Source organism: Bos grunniens, chromosome 10, assembly GCF_055505025.1.
Source record: "Bos grunniens cultivar Pamir isolate PY7600 chromosome 10, Bosgru_T2T1.0, whole genome shotgun sequence".
Classification (NCBI taxonomy): domain Eukaryota; kingdom Metazoa; phylum Chordata; class Mammalia; order Artiodactyla; family Bovidae; genus Bos; species Bos grunniens.
The window spans coordinates 56,025,773-56,038,756 of record NC_141174.1 but is presented as its reverse complement, the minus strand read 5'-3'; the positions used below and the strand labels follow the sequence as shown (position 1 = coordinate 56,038,756).

Here is a 12,984-nt window from a genome sequence, read left to right as displayed (position 1 = left end):
ATCTGTACAGATGGCATGAAGCCCAATTAGTCTGCAGACGCCTAGCGTGTCGAGACTCTGCCTGGTATCTACTGTTCCCCAAACAGATTCCCAAACCGAGATGCACACAGAGGCACAGAAATCCATTCCCAAGTGGGTCAGCCAAGAACTATGCTGTATCACAAGTGTGGGTATTAATGGGGGGAGAGGGTGGGAGTGAGTAAGAGCGTAAACAGACCAGGCCACAGTCCAGCATCTTGCTCAACAGTGCTGGAGATGTCCAGGGGCTGGTGCATCCCAGCCTGGCACATACCACCATCACTGCCTGGACACTGAGAGCTGACTGCATCCCAAAGGCTTCTGACTCTGCAAATAATACATTGCTCACCTGGCTTCCCATCCGAGAAACAGCCCTTTGTATATAACAGAGTAAGAAGCATGCTGGGTCCCACTTTGAGGGAGTTCGAAGCAAATAAATAGCTCGCAAATAAATAGCTCGCAAATAAATAGCTCAGTGAGCTCACCCCAGACCAGTCATCCTCCCTTGTTCTAAAGTAGGGGTTTAATCTGTTCATCTGAAGGAGGTAATTTTGAATCACTTGATACTCAGGGTTAGACACAACCTTTTCAAATGGACTCACCAAACCTGAAATAACATGAGTTTTTATAGTACCATACTACATTTGAAGTATAGGATGCAGGGCTCTCCTCCTTCTCTCCTCTGCCCTCCTTTCAAACAGTATAAGATGATGAGTTCTGCTGGAGGATCATGGCAGAAGTTATCGGTCATCTTCATCTCACACATAAGCTAATAGCGTCTTTGGGAATATCATTCCTGTAAGCTCACGAAGGTCTCTGAGCAGCAAAGATGATGTAAAGCCGTGGGCTGTTCACAGCTTCCCAGCTCCTATTTGCCACTTAGCCTTGGGGGCTGACAGTCCACCAGAGGCGAGAGGCAAGGGTCAGCTCCACTCGGCAACCCCCTCCCCCTCACCTGCGCCTGGCCTGCCATCTCAATGCCAGCATCGAGGAACTCATCGAAGTCATCACTGAACTTCCCAGAGGCTGCGGCCAGCTCTCCGCTCTGGCCCCGGGTGGCGTGGACCACTTCCCCTGCAGACTGGTTCAGATCGGCGGCTGCTTGGTTCAGTTCACTCTGGGCTTCCTGGAAGGGCTTTGTGCTTGGCGGTAACTGTGGGAAGAGAGGGCACAATTGCAGAAGTTTTACTGAGGGTAGAAGGAATGGTGGACGCGGCAGAGGGAAGACAGACTCTCCAGGATGCATTTCTGAATCGTTTAGGTGAAAAGGCTCTGTGTGGCCTGAGCCCACGTTACGTTTGACCTTCAAATAAATATACCCATTCACTTAAATTTGCTGAACACTTATTCAGTGCTAGACAGAGTGGATCTAAAAATAGTAAGGATGGCTTTCCACAGGGCTTCTGGTCTCCTAAGCTGCACAGCCAAGATTCATACCTGGACAGCCTGACTCTGGGATCTGCTCTCTGAACCCACGCTCTATCTTGGCATTCTCAGATGAAAACTTGCAAAGTTTTAGCTTTCTGGTACTAAAAGGCAGATGCTATTAATCTTTAAATCCTATTTTTCCAAACTAATAGTCACCAATTTTATTCATCAGTTGGTCTCTGCTAACAATATAGCTTTCCCTCAGAAGTGCCACTAGCAGAACTGTAACTGTTGGTAAAAAGTTCTAGAGAGTTAAGCTAGATTATATGAGTCACACCACACCCACTGTCTGCATACCTGGTTATGTGCAGGCACACAGCAGAGAAGAAACAGAGATGAAGAAGGCCAAGTCCCCCCAAAGGGGGCTTACAAAAAAAGAAGGGAACAAGCTCCACCGTGAAATTCCACAGACCACTCACTCTTTCAGTGAGTCCTGATGAGAGGTCAGATGATCCAAATCCTCCCCGTCAACAGCCTGCCCCATTCTTGGCTCACAGGGATAACCCAAGATCGAAGGGCAACGTGGGCTCAAGGAAAAAGTAAATTTTAGATGCTCTACCTGGGAATTCGGCTGATTGGAAAGCAAAACAAGGAAAAGGCAAATAGGCACGAAAACCAACCCCTAAGGGAAGGTGAGCTACTCAAAGGGTCCCTGGAGGGGAGAAGACCCCACCTGCACCTGAGGTGAGCCCAGGGCCCCAGGTACCCCTTCCCGAGCCAAAACCTCTCACCGAGTCCACCAGCAGCTTCTTGCTCGACTCCCCAATGCTCTTCAAGGCCACATCCACATCCTTCTGCCCAGGGAGACAGTTCACACAGTTATTCAAGGAGTGAGAAACGGCTTTGGCCACCTGAATACACAGAGGGAGAAAAGCCCCGTCAGAAAGCAGCTTCCAGGGCAAACAGACTTGCACATGTGTTGCGAATGGGCAGAGCTAAGAAAGACGGAAATGACCCGCCAGCATCTACCTGACACTGTTTACCATTGCATCAGGGCATTTAGGCCTCTCAGTGGCGTGAACATCCTGTGTCTTGGCACCAGCTGTGACACAGTGACAGAGCACGCTCTACCTGCTCTGGAGGCCAGGCCAAGTCCTGACTGTGACTCAGATACAGCCCTCCAATATTCTGTCAGGTTCCAAAACAAAGATGGCCAGTACCAAGAGGAAGAGAAACAGTTCCCTGCTAGGGAGTCCTGCAGAGGGCCTGAGGTGGAAGGAGGCCCCGAGCTCTTTGGATCACTGTTAGGCAGGCCTGTGATGAATTTCTGCTCAGTGACCCTCTGGTGCCATCACCTCCACACCTCACCCAGCTCAAGGGCTGGAGGGGCGCTCTGAGCTCTTCCAGACCAGCTTGGAGTTTGCCCACACGCTGCCTTTAAAGGAGGTTGTGAGGCTCTCCGTCCGTACTCTCTGGGAAGACTCATCTGAAGAGGCACTAGAGAGAGTTTAAAGTGTTGAGTTTCTAAACCAAGTGTATCTACCTCACCTCCCAGGCCAGGAAGAGGGATACATGTAAGTACACTAGGGCCCAAGACAAGCTTGCTGTGTCCAGACCCTTCAAGTTCCAAGCACAGGTCTCAACAAAACCCCTGTACTTTCTGTTGACTGAATTAAGAAGATCTCACGTTATGGGGGCTACCAGGCAAAGCTTCTGAAAGTGCTCATTACTGGGTGACAGCCTGTCAACATGTCACCGCGATGGTGACCTTAGCTGCCAGTTCTGGGCCTCACCTGCGCTAGTCTCTGCTGACTCTCGGCGTCTCCGGGTGCAATCAGGGCCTGTTTGGCCTCCTGGATGAGCATGGCCGAGCCCTCCATCACGTCCCGGGCAGAATCCAACATGGCGCGCGCAGCCGCCGGGTCACTCGTGGATGCAGCCACGCCCCGGGCAGCCTGGGCCAGCGTTTTCAGAGCTTGGGCCGTCTCTCGAGCAGCCACCCCTGGGGATTTAAAAGAAAAAAAGGCCCACCAGACTTTCTATTAGGTTTTATCCAAAAGCCATCCTTTTACTTGGGAGTAAATCTCTAGGTCCTTCTAAAGAGAAGAGAATCCTCAGACAGTGCCTAGCACAGGTAAGCTCCAAATTGCTTTTTATAAAATTTGAATTGATGTGCTTCTCAAAGAAGTAGCCCATGCCACTGGCTCTGGGCTGCTCCAAGAGGGATGTTACAACAAATGCCACACTAAAATCTATTTCTTTCTGCTTCTGTCACCTGCACTGTCCCGTCTGTCCTTAGACCTCAAATGCCAAGTGCACAGGATCCAACTCACAGATAAATCATTCTAATTCACTTTTCTTTCCAGTCATTTCTATCAGGGCATAACCCACATACAACAAAGTGAACAAGTCTCCCAGAACGTACAAATGTGTACACCCACGTACCTGGCATCCAGATGCAGATGGAACATTTCCATCACCTGTACTCCTTCCCAGTTAATAGACTCTCACACCAGAAGTAATCCCTATTCTAGTTTTTATCACCTTAGCCTAGTTTTACCTGCTCTTAAACTCCATGTTTATTGAACCACACAGTAGGTGTTCTTTTGTGTTTAGTTTCTTTCTCTGACCGTAACGCTGTGAGATTTACCCATGCTGTTACACACAGCAGGCCATTTCTTTTCCTTGCTGCGTAATATTCCATTATAGGAACACAGCAACATCTGCTTATCCATTCTTGCTGGACATTTGGGGACTGTTTCCCTTGTGGATTATTGTGAATAAAACTACCAGAAAAATTCTCATAGCAGCATTTAGGTAGACAAATGGAAGTGATTCTAGCAGATTTAAACCTAGGAGCTGAATTCCTGGGCCACAGAGTAAGTGTGTATTTAGCTTTGGTGGACACTACAAAACTTCTTCAGAATGTTTTTGACATTTTACACTCCACCAGCACTATATGAGAGTTCAGTTACTCTGCATCCTGGACCAAACTTGCTAGATTTTTTTTAGCCAACTCTGATGAGTGTTCAGCTGCATCTCACTGAGATTTTTCTTTTTTGGGGGGGGCAGGTGGCACTGCTCGACATGTGGGATCTTAGTTCCCTAACAACAGATCGAATTCATATCTCCTGCAGTCCACAGAATTAAAGTCTTAACTGCTGGACCACCAGGCAAGTTCCTTACTGAGGTTTAATTCTTCTGCCCCCAGTGAGCAGTGATGTTGGACACTTTTCTCAGTGGCTGTTTGGACATCCTCTTTTGTGAAGTGCCTGCTCATCTTTAAATTTACTTCTAAAGATGATGGGATTTGGTGATAAACTGTAAATATAAACCAATTCTTAAAAAACGATAGGACTTCCCTGGTGGCACAGTGGATAAGAATCCGCCTGTCAATGCAGAGGACACAGGTTTGATCCCTGGTCTGGGAAGATTCCACATGCCTCTGAGAAACGGTCTGGAGCCACAACTACTGAAGCCCACACCCTCAGAGTCTGTGCTCTGCAACAAGAGAAGCCACCACAAGGAGTATGCACACTGCCATGAAGAGTAGCCTCCACTCACTGCAACTAGCAAAAGCCCACAAGTAGCAACAGACTCAGCACAACCAAAAATAAATCAATTAAAAAAACTTTAAAAACTATAGCACCACCTCTCATGGAAAGGAGAGGTGCCACCCTACATGACACCTAGTACTTGGCACATCCAAGAAAAGGATGAAGACTGGAAATGCCAAAGCATGTGACAAAAGGCTCCTAGAACCTGCGGAACTGCAGAATATCCAGCCTCAAAGCTTGTCTCATGAAACCATTTCAGATGAGGACCAGCGCTGCAAAGCTTCTTATCTGTGGACACACTTGAGATCTGAGGTTTCTTACATCTCAGATGTGTAAGAAAGGGGTCAGACCCTGCTCAGTGCTCTCTGGGACACAGAACCATGAGGGATTCTTGTCAGAACCCACAACATCCGCATGAAAAATTCAGATCATCTTCTTTTTCACCACAGGCTTCAGGTATAGGCCAAAGGCCTCATCTACAGGCTTCGGCTGGGTGGTCTCCGGGCACCACTGAGTGTGGCCTTTACTGCCGCTGATTCAGCTGAGTGGGCACAGATGCAGCAGGTGGTCCTTGCCTTACTGGGGACGAGGTGACCTAATATAATAAAGAATGTGAAAGGCCCCAGACCCATAAAACAACCTCACAGTGTTGCAGGCTGGCTCATCTGTAAATATTTAGGAAGCCACACAGCTGGGACATAACTCTACAATCTAATCAAGAAAAATCACAAAGCTGCCAATCTACCCTTTATCACCTGGCACTTCTGAGCATAGCGTGTGGAATGAATGCATGTTTTTTTAAAAGTGTTTTTTATGGAAGAGGAGAAAACATTAAGATAAATAAAGCCAAGGTGAAGCAGACAGACACGCCGAGCAGAAGTCTGCATTTTATGCTGAAGTTGCTGGCACAGGTTGGAAGGACATCCTTGCTCAGAAGGGCCCCAGGGTGGTTAAGACCTTGTCCAGCTCTGGGGCTGGCGAGCTGCATGGGCTAAACTCCTGCCACCTTTTCCCTCTGGGCCTTGGTTTCCCACAGGTTGTAGGAGAGGATGAGACCGCATCTTTGACCAAAGAAAATTCGACACAGTGATTTCTTAGACCTCGCCTCTTGACTTCCTACAGGGACTCTTGAATTTATCTGAGTTGTATGATTTTGGAAGAATAAAACACTTATCACATCTAATTAGAAAAGTCATGATCATGCAAAAATCATTCACCAAAAACCTTTTATAGACTCAGACAGTTTTTCTAAAAGGCAGAAACCAGGAGAGTGGAATTCCAAAAGCTGAGGCATATGCACCCTATGTGTTTTCTGCTGAGGACTCACTATGAAATCTCTAGGCACATCAAGAATCCTCTCTGGAAGGATCAGGTTTTGGAGAAAGCAGAAGCCACACCAACAAATGGATGAAAGAGGACCACCAGATGCCAGGAAGCCCAATAGACATCGAAGTCTGTACATGGCTGAATTTATGGCAACGTTCTCAATAGTGATGTTGGTTATCATCAGGGTCATGTGTCCAAGCAATCACCACTCCCCCCCTGCCCCAAATTATTCCTGTAGTCAAGGGTGCAACATACCCCAAACTGCCAGTGGGAAACACTGAAGCAGACAACTATTTCAATAACCACAATCCTTGGAAGACACAGATTACGTTCACAGTATTCCTGCCAGCTACTTCTCAAAATACTGGGTTGGCCAAAAACTTCATTTGGCTTTTTCCATAAGCTGGAAGTGAAAAACCCGTACGAACTTTTTGACAAACCCAATATATTCAGCAACAGAGCTTAAGGAGACACATTAATAATATGAAATACAGGGGAATTCTTTATCAAATCATCAATCCTGATCAGAATTCATGTAGATTGTGGGTAGACAGCATTAGATCACATATCAAACTCACAAGGTAAAAACCATGTATGCATACTCATAGCTGATTCATGCTACTGTAAGCAGAAACTAAAGACATTATAAAGCAACTATACTCCAATTAAAAAATAAACTTAAAAATTCATGTATGAAAGATTTTTTTAACCTGCCCCCAAAGGATCTGGAAAGGGTTCTATGTAACTGTAATCAGACGAGACTAAATGCATTTTGAACACCATGCTGGCCAACCCCCACCCCCAACCCCGCCCCCCTGCCCCAGACACATACATCTGCATTAGAATGCAGTTCAGGGGTAGCTTGTGTATAACTTCTGAATACCCCACACATCACAGATGTGGAGAGGGAACTGACACCCAGAGAGAAGTCGTCCACACTCACGTCCTCTCCCTGCTTCCCATCAACTCTTCGACTTTATTGAAACAGCCGTCAACAGGGAGAGTCAGTGACTTAGTTTTTCCTTAAGCCAAGCGGATGCTTAAGTCCCTCTCTTCAGTGTCTTTCTAGGCAGACACTGAGCTGAGAGACATCCCTTTCTCCTGGTTTCCTTGCTCTAAGGACGCACATTCTCATGTCTTTCAAAGATTTCTATTGCTCAGCCTTCTCCTCAAAGGGTTCGGCAGGGTTATATCTGATAAAATTTTTCTTATTGAACCACTACCCCCACCCCAAGGCAAACTTCTCTACCTCCCTATCATGGTATCAATCAACACCATTTTATTCAAAATTTAAAAATATTTATCTCCAGCTCAGACTTCTCTACAGAGTTCCAGAGGCAAATATCTAGTTGCCTAATGAGCGCCTCTCTGTGGATATCCTGCAGGGACTTCAAATTGAATCCATTTGAGGTTGAACCTGGAATCCTGAAATTCCAGCCTTCAACATGTCTGCCCATGATCCAGTGTTTCTACCACAGTGTGTTCAGCCATGAGGCTAAACTTAGAGCTGTCTATGTTACTTTCCTTACTCCCATTCCTACCAACTTCTAATCCCACTGCCAACAATTGTCAAGTCTCTGTCTTTAATCCATCCCTCATCTCCAAGGCCATTTCTAAATACATTTTTACGTTTGGAAGTTCTCAGATCACGTACAGCTGAAGCCTGGTGTGAAGGACTTTGAGGACAGTCTTGTCAGCATGTGAAGTGAATGCAATTGTATGGTAGTCTGAAAATTCTTTGCATTGCCTTTCTTTGGGATTGGCGTGAACACTGACCTTTCCCAGTCTTGTGGCCGTGGCTGAGTTTTCCAAATTTGCTGATATATTGAGTGCAGCACTTTAACAACATCCACCTAGCTCAGATGGAATTCCATCACCTCCACTAGCTTTGTTCATAGTAATACTTCCTACAGCCCACTTGATTCCAGGATGTCTGGCTCTAGGTGAGTAACCACACCATAATAATTATTGGGTCATTAAGACCTTTTTTTGTATAGTCTTCTGTGTATTCTTGCCACCTCTTCTTAATCTCTTCTGCTTCTGTTAGGTCCTTACTGTTTTCTGTCCTTTATCATGCCCATTTTTGCATGAAATATTCCCTAGGTATCTCCAATTTTCTGGAAGAGATCTCTAGTCTTCCCTAATCTATTGTTTTCCTCTATTTCTTGGCAACGCTCTTATCTCTCCTTGCTATTCTCTGAAACTCTGCATTCTGTTGGGTATACCTTTCCTTTTCTCCTTTGTCTTTCACCTTTCACTTCTCTTCTTTCCTCAGCTATTTGTAAAACTTCCTCAGACAACCACTTTGCCTTCATGTATTCCTTCTTCTTTGGAATTGTTTTGTTCACTGCCTCCTGTACAATGTTACGAACCTCCGTCCATAGTTCTTCAGGCACTCTGTCAGATCTAATTCCTTGAAGCAATTTATCACCTCCTCTTTATAATCATAAGAGATTTGATTTAGGTCAAATCTGAATGGCCTGGTGGTTTTCCCTACCTTCTTGAGAGATTAAAATGCCAGTATTCTTTGGATCATGGAGAAAGCAAGGGAGTTCCAGAAAAACATCTACTTCTCCTTTATTGATTACACTAAAGCCTTTGAGTGTGTGGATCACAACAAACTGTGGAAAATTCTTAGAGAGATAGGAATACCAAACCACCTTACCTGCCTCCTGAGAAATCTGTATGCAGGTTAAGAAGCAACAGTTAGAACCTGACATGGAACAACAGACCGGTTACAAACTGGGAAAGAAGTACATCAAAGCTGTATATTGTCACCCCGCTTATTTAACTTCTATGCAGAGTACATCATGTGAAATGCATGGCTGGATGAAGCACAAGCTGGATTCAAGACTGCTGGAAGAAATACCAAAAACTACCAATATGCAGATGATACCACTCCAATGGCAGAAAGTGAAGAGGAACTAAAGAGCCTCTTGATGAAGGTGAAAGAGGAGATGAAGAAACTGGCTTGAAACTCAACATTCAAAAAACTAAGACCACGGCATCTGGTCTCATCACTTCATGGCCAATAGAAGGGGTAAAAGTGGAAGCAGTGACAGATTTTATTTTCTGAGACTCCAAAATCACTGTGGATGTTGACTGCAGCCATGAAATTGAAAGGCGCTTGCTCCTTGGAAGGAAAGCTATGACAAACCTAGACAGTGTATTAAAAAGCAGAGACATCACCTTGCTGACAAAAGTCCATATAGGCAAAGCTATGGTTTTTCCATTAGTCATGTACGGATGTGAGAGCTGGACCACAAAGAAGGCTGAGCACCAAAGAATTGATGCTTTCAAACAGCGATGCTGGAGAGGACTCTTGTGAGTCCATCAGACTGCAAGGAGATCAAACCAGTCTATCTTGAAGAAAATCAGCTCTGAATATCCAATGGAAAGACTGTTGCTGAAGCTAAAGCTCCAATACTTTGGCCACCAGATGACAAGAGCTGGACTTACTGGAAAAAGACCCTGATGCTGGGAAAGATTGAGGGCAAGAGGAGAAGGCGGTGACAGAGGATGAAATGGTTGGATGGCATTGTCAACTCAATGGATATGAGTTTGAGCGAACTCCAGGACATAGTGAAGGCCAGGGAAGCCTGGAGTGCTGCAGTCCATGGGGCCACAAAATGTTGGACACAACCTAGCAACTGAACAACAACAAAATCTCCACGACAAACCACTAACATTTCTTACATGGATAATTGCAACAGCCTTCTCACTGGTCTCAGTGGCCCCAACTTTGTTTCTAACTTATCTGCACAGGAAAGAAGGGTAATCTGCATTAAAGGGGAATCTAGACTGTGTCCATGGATGCAAACTTTTCAGTATTTTCACATGCTCTGAGATTAAATTTCAATTTATTTATTGTTTTAAAAATGTGTATTTATTTGGCTGTGTCAGGTCTTTGTTGTGGCTCATGGGCTCTCCAGTTGTGGGGCTTCAGCTTCAGAGTTGGTGGGTTCAGAAGTTGCAGTGCACAGGTTTAGTCGCCCTACCACATGTGGGATCTTATTTCCCTGATCAGGGATTGGACCTGTGTCTCCTGCATTGCAAGATGGATTCTTTTTTTTTTTTTAATAATTATTTTATTTTTGGTTGCACTGGGTCTTCATTGCTGTGCACAGGCTTTCTCTAGTTGCACCAGCAGGGGTGTCTCTTGTTGCAGAGCACGCGCTCCAGGTGCACAGGCTGCAGTAACTTCAGCATGCTGGTTCAGTAGTTGTGGTACATGGGTTTAGTTGTTTCACAGCATGTGGCATCTTCCCAGACCAGCTATCAAACCCGTGTCCCCTGCACTGGCAGGCAGATTCTTATCTACAGGACAACCAGGGAAGTCCGAAAGGCAGATTCTTACCAATTGACCACCAGGAAGGTCCCTCAATTTATGTAAATTTGCTTATGAGGCCTTTTGGGGCTTCCCAGAAGGCTCAGTGGTTAAGAAACTGCCTGTCAATGCAGGAGCCACAGGAGATGTGGGTTTGACCCCTGGGTTGAGAAGATCTCCTGGAGGAGGAAATGGCCACCCACTTGAGTATTCTTGCTGGGAAATCCCATCAACAGAGGAGCCTGGTGGGGTACAGTCCACAGTGTTACAAAGAGTCTGACACTACTGATGGATTGAGGATGTATGCATGACGCCTTTCAGGATCTGACCCCAGCCGACCTTCACAGCCTTATCTTCTCACTGCCTACCTCCCTGCCTTTTACTAGGATCCCTCTCAGTTCATTTGATTAGCCTTCTCCTCCTGCTTTTGGGACTTCACATATGCTGTTTCCAAGTCTACCTAGTTGGTACCTGCCAAAATGAAATGGGGCTATTCCTAGTCTGCTCTTCAGACACCAGCTAGACAGTTTGTCATTCTAGATGTTAATCAGTATCAGATGATACAAGTTGTAAAGCAGTCATTCCTTCAGTAAAAATCCATTTCATCATCTACATAAAATTTGGCAAGATTTCAGCAATGTGCAGAAATTCTTGAAACTACATCTCTATTATGCCCTACACTTTTAAAAATTTACATACACTTCTTCTCCGTAGATACTATGTGAGTTGTAATAATCCTTAAGACCCCTATCAAGTGTCAATTCTGCTTTAGTATCTTCCTTTAGCCTCTCATGAAGACAGAATTGCTCATTTTTACTGTTGTAGGTACTATATTACACTATGCTATAATTCTTGTGTTCGTGTTATGCTTTTATTTTCAAAGTAATAAATATACACAGTTTTTTAAAAAACTAAAGAGGCAGAATAACTTATTGCAGATGAATCCTCCCCTCCTGAGAGACAACTAGAAACACTGGGGAAAATATATGAAACATCTGTTTGAAGACAATGGAGAGGTACCAAGGAGCCAAGGTAAAGAAAGCCAAGATCCTGAAGAGAAAGAAAGCACTTAGAAATGAGTACAATGTTACTTTTCCCTCAAGGCATTTTCTAATTCGTAAACTGCTGCCCAGAAGCTGAGAGGCTGAGCAAAACCTTCTGCAATGGCGTGGGGTTGGGATGCTAAACATATAGTTCTGAGTTCAACTGTCAGAATGGCCCTCATAAACACCACAGGTGTTTGGACAGCTGGCACAAAGGGCTACATCATGGAACGTACATTGGAAATAGACTTTACAATATCCAGTCAGTTCAGATCCACTCATATTATGGTGATCTGCTCATTTCTAAACCACCTGCTAAAATAAAAGAATAATCCTCTGTATCGAAGAAAGCACAATCTAGAACCTCAAATTATCTCTACAATGAAAATACCAATGATTAGCATTAAATTTTTAAAATATCAGAAACATCAGGAGATAAGATCAATAATTGAAAACAGAGGGAAAAAACCCCAAAACAGACAATAAGATGCCCATAGTTGATCTTGACATTGGATCCTCAAGGCTGGGACTTTGGAACTTCCCTGATGGTCCATCCAGTGGTTAAGACTGTGCTTTCAATGCAGGGAGCATGGGTGTGATCCCTAGTCAGGGAACTAAAACCTTACATGCTACATGACCAGGCAGAAAAAAAAATTTTTTTTTTTTTAATTTTTACCTGGGTTTTAGGTAAATGTGAAAAGTATGTTGAAGAAGTTAGATGACAAGATAGAGAATTTCTGCAGAGAAGGGGGAAGTATAAGAAAGCTATCAAAAGACTAGTATAAAATATGACATTAAAAATTAAAAACCCAACAGAAGGTTTAAAGATAGAATAGACACAAATAAACAGAGGAATAGTGAGCTGCAGATTAAAAAAAAAGCCCACAGAATAAAGCATGAAGAAAAATCATGCCCAACATAGAAAAAAAGCATAGGAGACACATATAGTGAAAATGTCCAACATAGGGGGTAACTGGAATCTACAAAGAGGAGAGAAAAAATGGGATGGAAGCAATATTAGAAGGTGCAGTGGTTGAGTTTTTTAAAAGTGACCTAAGATAACAAATCTCATCTTCAAGGAGTACTAAAACCCAAGGCAGGATAAGTAGGCAAAACAGCACACAACAAAACTCTGGCACAGTGGTTGAAAATCAAAGACTGAGAAAATTCAAAAATTCAAAAAAAGATTGAGAAAGTTCAAGTAGCAGAGGGAAAACTAAAACCACATTACCTGTAGAAGAGTAAAGTGACAGCTAACTTCACAGCAGAAATAAAGGAAGCCAGAAACCAAAGGAATAACATCTTCAAAAGCTAGAAGAAAACAACTGTCAACCTAAAATTTTAT

At 44.4% G+C, this 12,984-nt stretch overlaps 1 protein-coding gene across 40 annotated transcripts in view; it reads right to left on the bottom strand.

Moving 5' to 3' along the window:
* The window catches only part of TLN2 (talin 2), a 496,882-nt gene that overhangs the window by 112,210 nt on the left and 371,688 nt on the right, over positions 1–12,984 (bottom strand). For all 40 annotated transcript variants that reach the window (XM_086321322.1, XM_086321364.1, XM_086321363.1 and 37 more), the window contains 3 exons: positions 3,180–3,388; positions 2,178–2,297; positions 974–1,171 (listed from right to left, as the gene is read on the bottom strand). In XM_086321322.1, coding sequence (XP_086177448.1) covers positions 974–1,171; positions 2,178–2,297; positions 3,180–3,388 — 527 coding nt within the window. The remainder of the gene's footprint in view (positions 1–973; positions 1,172–2,177; positions 2,298–3,179; positions 3,389–12,984) is intronic.